We start from the raw sequence: 16832 nt of genomic DNA, 5'->3' as shown, positions 1-16832 counted from the left end.
TTGAAATTAACTTGAAATTGTCACTTCTTAAAAGAGAAAACAACATCTATAAATACAAAAATTAAAATTAAAATTGAACTTTCTAGAATATGGAAACTTAAGTATCGACCCATCAAAGCAAAGAGAAAAATATGAACAACTCATGTCATGTTTTTGAGGATGATCAACAAAAACATATTCAATTAGAGGCAGAACAAACATAAACCCAGAAAGAAATTGAAACTTCCCAAATTTCTGAAACAACAAAAGATCATTGAGATTGAGAAGAAGGGGGAGAGAGAGAAAGACAGAATCTCAAACAAAATTCCAAAGAGAAAGAGGACTGTGAAATGAAAGTTGCTTAAGGAAGGGAACTTTAGGTGGGTGTACAAGGTTGATGCCGAAGCAGTCGATGGCGTAGGCGATCAAGAAGCGATCACTGTATAGACGAGGTAGTCAAGGGAGGGGCTTTAATCCTGGATGGCTTCATCCCGCAATCGAAAGGGGAACTCTGAACTGAGGAGTGATGAGTGACGATTATGTTTGGTCATTATTAAAATTACACAAACACCCTTACTAAACGAGTGTTAATGGGTTTCGAGGTAGATCCAAAATGACATGTTATTTAACAGGTGATTAACGAGTTCATCTGTTAACGACCTGACTTGTTAAGCATCCACCCAAAGCTAATTTCAACGGGTGGGTTGGATCAGGTTAACAATTAGATTTAAAATGTAGTTCTAAATGGTATGCAATTTCACTTGTTCTTTTAAAGATAGTTTTAGATTTTCTAGTATGAGCAGAGGGTCTTTCTAATTCCTTTCTCTGAGCCTACTTTTTGCTGCAACTATTCCCTTACTGCTTTAATTCATGAGAATTATAAGATGGTTGCTTTGTACTTTTTGTATTATCATGTTTTACACCTTTTTTCTATAAATATTTCGATTGTGAATTGTGATGTTTTTTACATTCTTCTTTGAAGTGAAGATCTATTTGGGTGATACAGTTTTTATGATGTTAAAGACAGCATGCCCCACAACTTATAACTATGCTACTTGATCACATTTCGCAAACCTTGTGCTTTTGGAGTTTTATTAATTATGTCCCTTATGCTTATGGAGTTTTATTAATTATTTGATTTGGAAAATTGTAAATATATATTATTAATGATGTTGGAGTATTGTTAGTTAATATGATTTCAGAATGTTAGTTAACAAGGTTTTATCATTTTTTCTAGGTTACAATGTTTTATCATATTTGTATTGCAAATTGCAAGACTTATTAACTTTTTGTGTTGGGTACTTCTAAATGTGTTGGACCTCCATGCTTGAAATCTTGATTAAATATGTGTAATTTGTATAAGAATGCAAAATAAAAGAAAAATTATTAATTGGTGTTAACAGGTGAAACGGGTGACCCATTAGCTTAATGGGTTCAATTTGAGTGACATGTGTTGATGCAAAAAATCAGTGAGGATTTTGGTACAACAAAAAGTGTTAAGTTTGTGACCTTCGCTAGATTGCTCCGGTCACTAGTGTGGATAAGTATGTAAATTGATAGAGACAGGGAAGCAAACACAAGATGTACGTGGTTCACCTAGATTGCTTACGTCCACGGAGTAGAGGAGTTCTCATTAATTGTGAAGGGTTAACACAAGTACATAGGTTCAAGCTCTCCTTTTGTGAGTACTAGTGAATGATTTAGTACAAATGACATTAGGAAATATTGTGGGAGAATGATCTCCTTTTATAGAAGAGAGTTTCTAGTTTTGTTCTGATATTGACACGTGTCGTATTGTGATTGGCTTCTGATGTTGACACGTGTCGCGCTATGATTGGCTTCTGATGTCGACACGTGTCGCCCTGTGATTGGCCTCATGGTTGAAGGGAAACTCTTCTGGGTCCTTGACAGTATAACGTTGACCAGTGCTCAGTAGTTTCGCGATTGGTCAAGTATGGTACAAATAGTGTTCCCCTAAGTTCCCAAGTAAGGGAAGCTCCTCGGTTGGGGACTTGCAAGATCCAAGCCGTTGAGTAATCATGAAACTTCTAAGTACCGAAGTGTGATATCATTTTTACTTGCCTTATCTGTCTCATAGGTAGATGTGGCATCTTCTCTAGAAGTATTTTTCCTCCACCCAGGGGTGGTATCTTTAACCGGTGGAGATGCACAAGGTAATGTATCAATTTCACTTGAAGCTTACTTGTAGTTTCGGGCTTGGTCAAGCGCAATACAAACCATGTAGTAGGAGTCCCCCAAGTCAACGAGCTAGGAGATCTGCCGAAAGAGGTGACAGACAAAGTAAGTAAACAGAGTTCCAAGCAATCAGTCCCAGATCATAAGTTTGATTTCGAGTTTCGGCTGATTGTTCATTCTTCCTATCTTGCAGGCAGCAAAAAGGATAAAGAGAAGAAAAAGGAGAAGAGATGATATGAGATACTTTTGCTTTTAAAGAAGTAACTTTCCACAGGCTTATTCTTGAATTGGGCTAGAGGGTTTTCTGGTTTCCTCCATAGTACAAGGTCGACTCAAGAATTTGAGGTCAAAACAAGTCCATCAAATCTAGAGTACATTCGACCTTAATGATATGGGATACTTTTGCTTTTAACCCTAATGATATGAGATACTTTTGCTCTAGTATGACTTGTTTGCAAAGGTATTATTGGGGGGAAAAAAAGCTGAGTATTTCAAGAAACTCTGCTGAGAGTGCCCTCTCGGATGTGAAGAAAATTTGAGCATTTTTTTTATTTGCAAGTCTGCCTGTCTGTGGATGATGGAGGTCGACATATATAGGAATTGTCCCAACAGCAAGTAGTAACACTATTCCTTTATCATTCTCGGTCATAGCAATGTAGTGAGAGCTGCAAGATTCACGTGTTCTAACTTTGTTAGAGCACTTTGAAAAAGTGGTCTGTGGTATCTAGAAAGCTAATGTTGCATGTGAAGATTGTAGACAAATTTTATCCAAAGAAATCTGGCTCTCGAAGTTTGGAGAGCAGTGCCTCTTCAGTTTTTGAACAAGTAATCCTCTTGGGGATCTGGCTCTTGAGATTCGGAGAGCGTTGCCTCTTCAATTTTTGAACAAGCAATCATATTGGGGATCTGGCTCTCGAGATTTAGAGAGCGATGACTCTTCGATTTTTTAGAAAGCAATCATGTTGTGAGTCTGGCTTTTGAGATTCAGATAGCGGTGCTTTTTCGATTTTTGAGAAACGATTTTTGAGAAAGTAATCCTGGTGGCAGTTTGGCTCTCAAGATTTGGAGAGCGGTGCCTCTTTGATTTTTGAGCAAGTAATCCTGTTGGGAGTGTTTTCTCGATGTGAGTAAGGGTTGGGCATTTTTGCCAATCTGCCTTGCCACAGAGCACAGAGGCTGACACACATATGGACTTTCCAGTTATCAAGCAGTGATGATGTTTCTTTACCCTTGTGGGTAATGGTAAGGTAGCTGGACCTTCAAAATTTATGTGTCTAAACTTTGTCAGAGATCTTTGGCAAAGTTATATGTGGTACCCGATGAGCTGATGTTGCATGTGGGGATTGTCGACATATTTTACTCAGAAAAATCTACTTCTCGAAATTGGGAGAGTGGTGCCTCTTCGATTTTTAAACAAACGGCCCTGTTGCCTGTTCTTTTAAAGGGGCACCAATTGTGTGCAAGAAGTACGTTCAGAGAGTTATTGCTTGTAGGAATTTTCCTCTTATTTTCGTACTTCAGAGATTTATTGGACCTCATTTCTCCTTCATCATTTCTGAAAATGTTTGGCATATCTGACTGTCATTTTAACTTGAACTTTGGTGAAGAGGCAGCCATGCTTCCTTAAGACAACATATGGCGCCCATCCTTCTTATCCCCTACTGGTCATCTTACCGTTGGGGACTCTGTGATGAAGAATGATATGACCGTTGCAGTGGTGGCCAGGAACCTTCTCACTCCCAAAGATAACAGACTACTTTCCAAACGGTCTGATGAGTTGGCTGTTAAGGATTATCTGGCTCTCAGTGTTCAGTGTGCAGGTTTTGTGTCTAATATGGCCCAACGCCTATTTGCTCGAACCCACCAAGTTGAATCATTGGCAGCTGAAGTGATAAGTCTCAAACAGGAGATTAGAGGGTTCAAGCATGAGAATAAATAGTTGCACAGGCTCGCACATGACTATGCTACAAACATGAAGAAGAAGCTTGACCAGCTGCAGGAATCTGATGGTCAGATTTTACTTGATCATCAGAGGTTTGTGGGTTTATTCCAAAGGCATTTATTGCCTTCGTCTTCTGGGGCTGTACCGCGTAATGAAGTTCCAAATGATTAACTTTAGGTGCCTCTTCCTTCTGGGGTTCTGCCCAGTACTGAGGCTCTGAATGATCACCCTCCGGTGCTTTCTTTTTCTGGGGCTTTGCCGACTGCTGAGACTTCTCCTGAGCAACCTTTGTGATGGCTCCCTCTTGTTTGTTTATTTTGATTCATGTATATGTACATATTTGTAACTTATCAGAGATATCAATAAATAAGTTTTGCTTCATTTCAACGTATTGTGTTAAATACACCAAAGCCTTCTTCACTAAATTCTTTGAATTTTTCTTTTGTTGAAGCTTGTATGTTGAAGCTTTGTGAGTGAAACATATAGGTTAAGGTAGTGCTCCCTTAATTTCCCGAGTGAGGAAAGCTTCTCGGTTGAAGACTTGAAAAATCCAAGTCACTGAGTGGTCGTGAGACTTCCGATTATCAAGGTGTAGTAGCATATGGTAGGAGTCTCCCAAGTCTCCGGTCGAGGGAGTTGACGAAGGAGGTGTCTTGCTAGGAGCATATTTATGCGATTTAGTTAGCTTGTTTCTTGGCATTTATGTTGTTATTTCGTAGTTATTTTAGTATTTTAAGCTATTTTCGTGTGTTTGTAGGTCCAAAGGGTTAATGTGGCAAAGAAGTGCATTTTGGAGCATTTTGGAGCTTTTTTGGGCAGGGAATGGATGGCATATGCTTGGAGCAAAAGGAATGGACGAAATTTGAAGTTTGTGCATCATCCTCTCCCTATAAATAAACATTTTAGCACACTCATTTCACCCAACACATCCATTCACCTACCACTACATCCACTCATTTCACCCAACACATTCACCTACCACTACATCCACTCATTTCACCCAACACATCCATTCTCCAAACATCCACCCACTACACCCATTACATCCACTTATTACCAAACACTACTCATTACCAAACATTCATCCACTACACCCATTACATCCACTTATTACCAAACATCCACCCACTACACCCATTACATCCACTACACCCATTATATCCACCCACTACACCCATTACATCCACTCATTACCAAACATCTACCCACTACACCCATTACATCCACTCATTACCACAACCCACTACACCCATTACATCCACTCATTACCAAACATTCATCCACTACACCCATTACATCCACTCATTACCAAACATTCACCCACTACACCCATTACATCCACTCATTACAACTCCATACACTACTCTCACTAGCCTATAAATACATCCACCCTTCACCATAATTTGGATTCCATCTCCATCCAAAGACACTACATTTTCACATCTCACCAATCCATACATTTTCATCTCTTAGCCGTGCAAATCCATTCCATCCATATATCCATACACATCCTAGACACTTGTGCTACAACAAGGTGGTGAAAACAAAAGTCCTTGGCGTTTCAAGCTTGGAACTTTGGAGCATTTTAGGTGTACTTCGTTCTTGCTTTCAATGTCTACTTTGTTATTTCTAATTTTGTTGCAATTATGAGTGGCTAAACCCCTATTTAGTTAGGGGGAAGTTTGAAGCCATGAACATGTTTGAGATTTGAATTGATTTCTTCCAATTGTGATTTGATAAGTTGTGATTGCAATTCAATTATCTATTTTATTCATAACTGATTCTTGTATGTTTATTAAGGATGCATACGTAGTTTTCATGCATGAATTAGATGCTAGAATATAAATGAGTTTCACCTAATCGTTACAAGTTTATATTCATGAGTAGTGAAGGTTATTTATCACAATCGCGTTAATTGAATTCTTGGCAATTGTATCATGCATTCATAGTTATAATTGCCTCGTCAACACTTATGATTTTCATTGAACGTAATGATCTCTGATTGTATCTCTATTATGCATTCATATAGGGGACTTTTAGAGAATAATTTGGGTTGTCGCCTGCATTCATCCAATTCAATGAGTAAAGGAAAATTTGAGGATTAATTTGTGCATCACGGTTAATCTAGGGTTTGAGCATCATAGTTTATTGAAAAGCAATTGCAAATCGATTCATGTACAAGTGTGTCATGTGTGAAGAACGGACCTCTAACTAATCCATCCATCATCGTATTCCTCAAATTTGTCTTACAATCTGCCTAGTTTTATAACTTGTTTGTTTGTTTCAAATTCATCAAAACCAAAATCCCCATTTTACTTTCTTGTTTCAAATTGTTAAATTTCAGTTTTGTTTGTGTAATTTGAGTGTTTTGATTCAAACCAAAACACTAAATTCGTCCAAAATTGTATTAGAGTCAAATCTGCCCAGTTTGTGTTTTTAGGCAGTTTCGAGTCTTTAGAATCTGTTTTGAGTCCCTTGAGTCTATTCAAACGTTTTTAACTTTGTTTTTATGTTTTTGAGTAAGTTTAGAGGTTTTAGCAAGCCCTCCTAATCCCCGGTTTAGAACGATCCCTACTTGCATTTATACTACAATTTGACAACAAGAGGGTTTAATTTGTGTGTTAAGTTAATTTTCGCATCAAATTTTTGGCGCCGTTGCCGGGGATTAGCAATTTTGCTAATCCCTTGTTATTTCTTTTTGTTTATTTTCATGTGTTTTTGTTCCTAGTTGATGACTTTACTTGTTTTCTTGTTTTAGGTGGTTTATGATTCGAAGTTCTCAACCTATTCATAAGCACATCCGTGACTTTGACGATGATTTTGAACGAACTTTGAGACGAGCAAGGAATCAACAAGAACCCCAACCATTTCAACCTGCACCAGATCTTGGAGAAGACAAAGTAGAAGAGCAAGAGGAACCCATGGCACAGGTTGTAGAGGAAGATCCCAACATGGCAGCCCTAGGGAAGACGTACGAGTTCGAATTGAAATCAAGTTTGTTGCATCACATTCCTAAGTTCCACGGGATGTCCATGGAAGATCCTAATAAACACTTGAAAGAGTTTAAGGTTGTTTGCTTGAGCATGACCCCTGTGAATGTTGATGGAAGCATTCTGAAAATGAAGGCTTTTCCCTTTTCTCTCTTAGAAAAGGCTAAAGATTGGCTTTATGAGCTAGCCCCCGGAACTGTCACATCATGGGAGAGTATGAAACGGGCATTTTTGGAGAAGTTTTTCCCAACCTCTCGAGTCATTCTACTACGCAAAAGGATTAGTGGCATTCAGCAAAACCAAGGTGAATCCTTTCCCACTTACTATGAGCGTTTTAAAACCCTTGTTGCTTCATGTCCACAGCACCAGATGAAAGATGAGCTTCTTCTTCAATATTTCTACGAAGGGCATCTACCAATTGAACGCCAAATGCTAGACGCCTCAACGGGATGAGCCTTGGTGGACAAAACACTTATGGCTACCAAGACCTTAATTACTAATCAAACATTGAATGCTCAACAATATGAAGGCGTTGGTCAAGGGGACACCCCACGGTAGCAAGTGAATGAGGTAAGTTTCATATCCGACATTCAATCGCAATTAGCTAATCTTACTTCCATTGTGTCTCAGATGGCCGAAGGAATGAGGATGAAAGAACCAAGTGTATGTGGTGTGTGTTCTATCCAAGGACATGCCTTTGAAAAGTGCCCGCAATTGATTGAAAATGGTGGATGGGAAAGTGCCAATGCAATTGGATTTCAAGGCCAAAACCAGCCAAGGAATGATCCATATTCTAATACGTACAATCCAAGTTGGAGAGACCATCTAAATTTCAGGTGGAGGGAGCCCCAACAACCCTAACAACAAGAAGGCTTTAGGCAGCAACCTCCAGGCTTCTATACCAAGCAATACACACCAACACAAGCCCCACAACAACCTGCCCAAAATACCTCACATCTTTAGATAATGAGACACTTCTTAAGTTACTCACCAATTTGTCTCAGGGGCAAGAAAATCAAGCCAAAGCAATGCAAAACCAAGACAAAAGGGTGGACCAAATGGAGAAGCAAATTAAGCAGATTACGGAGTTTGTAGGACAATTCAGAGAGCAAGGTAAGTTGCCTAGTTCAACCGTTGTCAACCCGAAGGGAGGATTCAAATATGCAAAAGCCATAAGTTTGCGAAGTCGAAAACAAGTTGGATCTGATCCCCAACCGTCCAATTCACGTTCCAATGAGGTTGAAGAGTTGATAATTGAAAAGGAGAAGCAAAGCACCCCCACGGAAAGGGTGGAAACACCTTTGCCGCAGGCCCCAAAAGCTCATAAACCATCCAATTCGGCCAACAAAGGTAAGGAAGTTCCAATTTTGATTAATTCTAACGTTGTTCCTCCAAATGTACCCTTTCCTCGTAGGTTTATGCAATCAAAGAAGGAGGAGGCTGAAAAGGATATTTTGGAAACGTTTAGAAAAGTTCAAGTTAATTTACCACTTTTGGATGCAATTAAGCAAGTTCCAAGGTATGCCAAGTTTTTAAAAGAACTTTGCACAACTAGGAAGAGAATTTCGAGCAAAGAGGTTGTCAAGGTAAGTGAAAATGTCTCAACTGTTTTACAACGTAAATTGCCCACTAAATGTAAAGATCCGGGAAGTTTTACCATTCCTTGTGTAATTGGTAATACTCGTTTTGAATCGGCCATGTTAGACTTAGGTGCATCTATAAATATCATGCCTTATTCAATCTATACATCTATGCACTTAGGCGAATTGAAAAATGATGGTGTGATTATACAATTGGCCGATCGTTCTAATGCCTATCCAAAGGGAGTTTTGGAAGATGTTTTAGTGCAGGTCAATCACTTAATCTTTCCGGCGGATTTCTACGTGCTTGAAATGGACGAGTCGGACCACTCCCCTACATTGCCCATCCTCCTTGGACGGCCATTCATGAAAACAGCTCAAACCAAGATTGATGTAGCCAAAGGATCAGTAACTATGGCATTTGGTGGTGATATGATTAGATTTAATATTCCTGAATCTGTTGAGAATACTAATGATGTTCGTTTTTGTTGTGCCATTGATGTGATTGAAAATATAGGGCAGAAACGTTCAACACTAATAAAAAAGAAAGTACCTCGAACCACCATCGAGGAGGAAATTAGAGTGAACAACAAGGAGTGCACGACCACACCTCTCAAAACTCCAATTCTGACTGAGAGCAATCCTTGTGCATTTGTTGATAGTGCTGCCACTTCATTGCAGCACATTGGTACGTCACCTAACCCAATTTCAATTCCCATTTCAACTAATAGGTTGTTACCTTCTATGGTGCAGGTACCTAATCGAATGAAGGTAGTAGGGAAGGGTACATCGATTGTTGGAAGCAACACACCAAAATCAGGAATGACTACTATCCCGTTTCGTTCAAGGATTCAATGTGTGAGCACTTTGAGGAGCATGTCGTGGAGAATGTACCCATCCATGCCGTGGGCCTTGTACAAGCTTAAATGGAGGTATCGTCCGGCTGGAAGACGTTAAAGCAAGCGCTTCTTGGGAGGCAACCCATGTATTCAAATAAGGAAGATTTTTGAATTGCTCCAAAATCAGTTTTGCATTTCTAAAAACCTTCCCTTTTCTGTAGTTTTATTTTGCCATGATTGTCATTTTTATCTGTTGCTTGTTTAATTGTTTTTTGTGTGGGTTTATTTTTGAAACACTGATAGTTATTCAAGGTATTTTTACATTCATAAAAAAGGAAATGAACATTAAGCAAATAAATACAAGAGGGAGCCCTTCACAAAGGCTGCTTAGGAGAAGTCTCAGTAGTCGGCGAAGCCTCCGCAGTTGGCGGAGCCCCAGAAGGAGGAGGCATCGGAGGTTGATCATTTGGAGCTTTATTACGCGGTACAGCCCCAGAAGACGAAGGCAAATGCTGTTGGAACAAACCTATAAACCTCTGATCATCAAGTAAAATCTGACCATCAGATTCCTGCATCTGGTCAATCTTCCTCTTCATGTTTGTAGCATAATTATGTGCAAGCCTGTGCAACTGTTTATTCTCATGCTTAAGCCCTTTAATCTCCTACTTGAGACTCATCACTTTAGCCGCTAATGATTCAACTTGACGGGTTTGGGCAAATAGGCGTTGGGCTATATTAGACACGGAACCTGCGCACTGCACATTGAGAGCCAGAGAATCCTTAACAGCCAACTCATCAGATCGTTTGGCAAGTAGTCTGTTATCTTTGGGAGTGACAAGGTTCCTGGCCACCACCGCAGCTGTCATATCATTCTTCATCATTGAATCCCTAACGGTAAAGGGACCAGTAGGGGATATGAATGATGGATGCCATATGTTGTCTGGAGAAGGCGGGACTGCCTCTTCACCAAGATTCAAGTCAAAACGACGGTCGGATGGGCTAGACATTTTCAGAGGTGTTAAAGAAAGAAGAGGTCGGACAAGTCAAGATCGTAGAAGTGCAAGAAGGGAGTTTTACAGGCAGAAATTCAAGTGTGCTTTGAACATCCTGCGTACCTCTATAAAAATCAGCACGCGATGGGATTTCAGAGATCGAAGAGGCGAGCTTAGAAATCGAAGAGGCCAACTCAAAAATCAAAGAGGCGCTAGCTTTCTCAAAAGCTGGGCTTGCTCAGAAACCACGACCAATCTTCTTTTCCAGATTTGTCCGCACTTGTCACATGCAACCTCTGCACTCGACGGGATTTCAGAGATCGAAAAGGCAATTCCAGATATCGGAGAGGCATCTGCTTTTCCAGACGTGTCAGTATCTGTCACATGCAGAGTAAGCTTTGTGAAAATCACGGGCAGTTTGTCGAAGCATCAATTCCAACCATCTACTTTTCCAGACGTGTCAACATCTGTCACATGCAGAGTCAGCTTTGCGAAAATCACGGGCAATTTGTCGAAGCGTTTTTCCAGACGTGTCAACATCTGTCACATGCAGAGTCAGCTTTGCAGAAATCACGGGTAGTTTGTCGAAAAGCCGATTCCAGATATCGAAGAGGCACTTGCTTTTCCAAACGTGTCAGCACTTGTCACATGCACACTCAGCCTTGCAGAAATTACGGGCAATCTATCAAAAATCTCTTGTGAAGTAGAAAGCACGTGAAGTTCACTATTAAATCATCCAACGGTTGCTGACAAGAGTGAAAGAATAGTATCGGTTATTAATTCCTATAAATGTCACCCTTCACCCTCCATTGCAAGGCAGACATACAAAACCTTCCGTCATCTCCGAGAATGCCTTCTCAACGAAGCCTCTCGAGTCACTCAGTGTTCTTTATTCCTTGGGGTACCTCTGCAAACAACTCATCCAAAGCAAAAGTATTTCATATCATGAAGGTTGAAAGCAAGAGTATCTCATATCATGCTTTCTTCCTGTCCTTCTCCTTGTCGTTGTTTTCATCTGCGGGACAAGGAGAAAGAGAGCAATCAACCAGCACTTGGTATCAATCTTCCGATCTGGAACCGACTGCCTGGAACCCCTTCCTGATTGCTTACCTAGCCCTGCTCTCGAGTACTCATCTTCAACATCTTATGCTTCCTCTTTGTCTACCACATCTGCCTAGGGAACAAATAAGGGAAGTGAAAATGATACCTCGAAGCATGTGGAGATAATGTGCTAATTCATCCTCAACTAGGGACAAGGAGAAAGAAAGCAAGATGTGGGCACTTGGAAAGATTAAAGAAAGAAACAGACCAACACCTTTACCTCGTGCCTGCCTGCCATGCAGAAGAAACAAGCAAAGAAGAATGCAGACTGCACAATCAAATTAACCCAGCAGAAGGATTCTGATTTGAAACCAAGGAACTCTGATATTTCTCGCCCAAAATTCCAAACCAGTTCGAGATCAAAGTTGTGGAAAGTCAACAAGATCATCTATCTCCAAAACCAGATTTGCGTTCTTAAACTCTACTCTGTCTGTTTTTTTTTTACTTTGCTATACTTGTCATGTTTATTTGTTGTTTGTTTATTTTCTTGTTTTTGTGTGAGTTTATGCTTGAAACATTGAGGACAATGTTTGATTTAAGTGTGGGGGGGGGGGGGTAACCATTGTTTTGCATGAAATTCGTAGGAGTTTATCACCCATTACTTCTAGTGTTGTTCCTTGCTATTTTAAGTTTTTTTAAGCTGTTTTGGAGTGTTTCAGTGTGTTTTGACATAAAAATCCGAAAATCTCATAAAAATTTGAAAAATTGTTTTGAAAAACCCAAAAAGAGTTGTTTTTGTATGTTTATTTGTGTCTTAGGGTACCTTCCAACACAATGATGAGGATTTGGTTTTTAATTACATGACTGTTAAAGAGAGTTATAAACATGGATGAAAATTTGATTTACTCTTTGGTGTATGCTTGGTTGTGGTTATAATTTATGAATTCACATGCAATCATAAAGGAAAAATCAATTTTTGTAACATGCTTGAAGGAAGGAACTCAAATGAACGCTATAACCTTGCGAGGCTTGAGCCTAAACGTTTATTTGGAGAGTTAATAATCTGTGCACTATTGTTTTCTAAAGTCGTTGCATGATCTCAATATTCTTTGCTTGGTTGCTACTTAGAAAGCGTTTCATCATTTAGTTCCAAATGCTAGAACTCAAGCCTATTTCATTCAAAGCATGCTATTGATTTGCATAACACATATTCAAGATGAAGTTGTGTAGTGACCACCACAGCCAAATTACTGTGCCCTATTTCATTATGTTTAAGTTTAACGCCGTTGAGCCTTTTGTAGCCTATGTTCTTTGTTAACCCACACTATCCTCACCTAGCCTAGATTAGGACCATCCATACCCTTGTTCTTGAAGCATAGTAAAACATAATTTAGAAGGAATTCCTTTTGTTGAAATTTTGCAGAAAAACAAGTGTGGGGGAAGTGATTCCTCTGTGTGTGTGTGTGTGTGTGTGTGTGTGTGTGTGTGTGTGTGTGTGTGTGCGCCAAAGTCCTTAATAAGACACAGGTAGAAAAGAAAAAGAAAAAAAGAAACATTCGTGGAAAATAGAATGAAAAGAAGAAAAGTTGTGAAAAGAGTGAAAAAGAGTTGAAAAATATGTGAAAAAAGAGCTCTAAAGTGTTGTTTGTTGGAGAAAGGGTCCAAAACATTGAATTCGGCCCTAAGTGTTGCTTGAATCTTCCCTTTGTGTTTAAAAGTTAATTTCTGCATTAATAAGTGAATTCCAAGTGTATTTCATTACTTTGCTTGCTATTGCTTTCAGAACATTTGTTATCCTTATCCTTTCTTTGTTAGCCATTACCCTTAAACCCCGTTACAACCCTTAACTTTATCTTGAGTGTTATGCGTTTCAATATGTGGAGTTTGGAATTGGTTTGAGCATATGGTGTCACTGGTTCTTGCATCTAAGTAGTAGCATTTTATTCATGAGATCATATCTAAACATGCTGAATAACTCCAGAAAATTGCCCTTTTTGTTATACATATATGTGAGTGTTCGTTTTCATGTTTACGTCAATCTTCTCACATATAACTAGTGTAGGATGTATAGTCAGAAAATGTGTGTGAAAATAGAGAGTATCTTGTAAGGAATTGAGTAAATTCTCTAAGGCATGTTACTACATTCAAAACATCGTTTTAATTGGTTAATTGTGAACTAGCAAGTGGTGACTATAAGTATGTGCTAAAGTGTAAGGATGACCAAAATCTGTGGGAATGATGATTTTTAACATGTCATGTTTCATTAAAAATCCCTGAGGCAATTGTTGAAAGGTCTAGGTTGTGTTTTGTTTTGTTTTGTTTTGTTTGTTTTGTTTTGCTCGAGGACTAGCAAAAGCTAAGTGTGGGGGGATTTGATAGGAGCATATTTATGCGACTTAGTTAGCTTGTTTCTTGGCATTTATGTTGTTAGTTCGTAGTTATTTTAGTATTTTAAGCTATTTTCATGTGTTTGTAGGTCCAAAGGGTTAATGTGGCAAAGAAGTCCATTCTCCAAACATCCACCCACTACACCCATTACATCCACTTATTACCAAACACTACTCATTACCAAACATTCATCCACTACACCCATTACATCCACTCATTACCAAACATCCACCCACTTCACCCATTACATCCACTACACTCATTACATCCACCCACTACACCCATTACATCCACTCATTACCAAACACTACTCATTACCAAACACTCATCCACTACACCCATTACATCCACTCATTACCAAACATCTACCCACTACACCCATTACATCCACTCATTACCACAACCCACTACACCCATTACATCCACTCATTACCACAACCCACTACACCCATTACATCCACTCATTACCAAACATTCATCCACTAAACCCATTACATCCACTCATTACCAAACATTCATCCACTAAACCCATTACATCCACTCATTACCAAACATTCACCCACTACACCCATTACATCCACTCATTACAACTCCATACACTCCTCTCCCTAACCTATAAATACATCCACCCTTCACCATAATTTGGATTCCATCTCCATCCAAAGACACTACATTTTCACATCTCACCAATCCATACACTTTCATCTCTTAGCCGTGCAAATCCATTCCATCCATATATCCATACACATCCTAGACACTTGTGCTACAACAAGGTGGTGAAAACAAAGGTCTTTGGTGTTTCAAGCTTGGAACTTTGGAGCATTTTAGGTGTACTTCGTTCTTGCTTTCAATGTCTACTTTGTTATTTTCTAATTTTGTTGCAATTATGAGTGGCTAAACCCCTATTTAGTTAGGGGGAAGTTTGAAGCCATGAACATGCTTGAGATTTGAATTGATTTCTTCCAATTGTGATTTGATAAGTTGTGAATGCAATTCAATTATCTATTTTATTCATAACTGATTCTTGTATATGTTATTAAGGATGCATACTTAGTTTTCATGCATGAATTAGATGCTAGAATATAAATGAGTTTCACCTAATCGTTACAAGTTTATATTCATGAGTAGTGAAGGTTGTTTATCACAATCGCGTTAATTGAATTCTTGGCAATTGTATCATGCATTCATAGTTATAATTGCCTCGTCAACAGTTATGATTTTCATTGAACGTAATGATCTCTGATTGTATCTCTATTATGCATTCATATAGGGGACTTTTAGAGAATAATTTGGGTTGTCGCATGCATTCATCCAATTCAATGAGTAAAGGAAAATCTAAGGATTAATTTGTGCATCACGGTTAATCTGGGGTGTTGAGCATCATAGTTTATTGAAAAGCAATTGGAAATCGATTCATGTACAAGTGTGTCATGTGTGAAGAACGGACCTCTAACTAATCCATCCATCATCGTATTCCTCAAATTTGTCTTACAATCTGCCTAATTTTATAACTTGTTTGTTTGTTTCAAATTCATCAAAACCAAAATCCCCATTTTACTTTCTTGTTTCAAAGTGTTAAATTTCAGTTTTGTTTGTGTAATTTGAGTGTTTTGATTCAAACTAAAACACTAAATTCGTCCAAAATTGTGTTAGAGTCAAATCTGCCCAGTTTGTGTTTTTAGGCAGTTTCGAGTCTTTAGAATCTGTTTTGAGTCCCTTGAGTCTATTCAAACGTTTTTAACTTTGTTTTTATGTTTTTTAGTAAGTTTAGAGGTTTTAGCAAGCCCTCATAATCCCCGGTTTAGAACGATCCCTACTTGCATTTATACTACAATTTGACAACAAGAGGGTTTAATTTGTGTGTTAAGTTAATTTTCGCATCAGAAGCTTTTGTGGGTGAAGCTTTTGTGGGTGAAGCTTTTGGGTTGAAGCTTTTGTGTTGAAGCTTTGTAGATGAAGCTTTGGAGTTGAAGCTTTTGTAGGTGAAGTTTTGGAATTGAAGCTTTGTAGGTGAAGCTTTTGTGTTGAAGCTTTGTAGGTAAAGCTTTTGTATGTGAAGTTTTGGAGTTGAAGCTTTATAGGTGAAGCTTTTGTGTTGAAGCTTTGTAGGTGAAGCTTTTGTAGGTGAAGCTTTTGGAGTTGAAGCTTTTGTATGTGAAGTTTTGGAGTTGAAGCTTTTGTACGTGAAGTTTTGGAGTTGAAGCTTTGTAGGTGATGCTTTTGTAGGTGAATCTTTTGTAGTTGAAGTTTTGTAGGTGAAGCTTTGTAGGTGAAGCTTTTGTAGGTGAAGCTTTTGTGTTGAAGCTTTGTAGGTAAAGCTATGTAGGTGAAGCTTTGGAGTTGAAGCTTTTGTAGGTGAAGCTTTGTAGGTGAAGCTTTGGTGTTGAAGCTTTGGAGGTGAAACTTTTGTTGGCACCATAAATTGATTTTGCTTCACACTATCTTGATCAAGAGTGTGTGAAGCTTTTGAGGATTATAGTTGCCCTTCATTGATGAAGCCTTTTTGACACCATAAATTGATTTTGCTTCACATTATCTTGATCAAAAGTGTGTGAAGCTTTTGAGATTTGTAGTTGCTCTCCATTGATGAAGCTTTGTTTACACCATAAATTGATTTTGCTTCACACCATCTTGATCAAGAGTGTGTGAAGCTTTTGAGATTTGTAGTTGCCTTCCATTGATGAAGCTTTGTTGGTTGTCCTCCATTGATGAAGCTTTTGATTTCCACCATAAATTGATTTTGCTTCACACTATCTTGATCAAGAGTGTGTGAAGCTTTTGAGAATTGTGGTTGTCCTCCATTGATAAAGCTTTTGATTTCCACCATAAATTGGTTTTACTTCACACTGTCTTGATCAAGAGTGTGTGAAGCTTTTGAAAGTTTG

General features: G+C 38.8%; 1 protein-coding gene across 1 annotated transcript in view; it reads left to right on the top strand.

Annotated features, from left to right (window-relative positions):
* Nucleotides 1–16832, top strand: part of LOC126592133 (uncharacterized) — a 29026-nt gene that overhangs the window by 3681 nt on the left and 8513 nt on the right. The window contains exons 3-4 of the mRNA XM_050257884.1: nucleotides 4875–4984; nucleotides 6876–7185. Of these exons, the coding sequence (XP_050113841.1) occupies nucleotides 4875–4984; nucleotides 6876–7185 (420 nt within the window). The remainder of the gene's footprint in view (nucleotides 1–4874; nucleotides 4985–6875; nucleotides 7186–16832) is intronic.

Source organism: Malus sylvestris, chromosome 12 (genome assembly GCF_916048215.2).
Source record: "Malus sylvestris chromosome 12, drMalSylv7.2, whole genome shotgun sequence".
Taxonomy (NCBI): Eukaryota; Viridiplantae; Streptophyta; class Magnoliopsida; order Rosales; family Rosaceae; genus Malus; species Malus sylvestris.
Note: the sequence above shows the minus strand (reverse complement) of the source record. Positions and strands in the feature narration are given on the sequence as shown.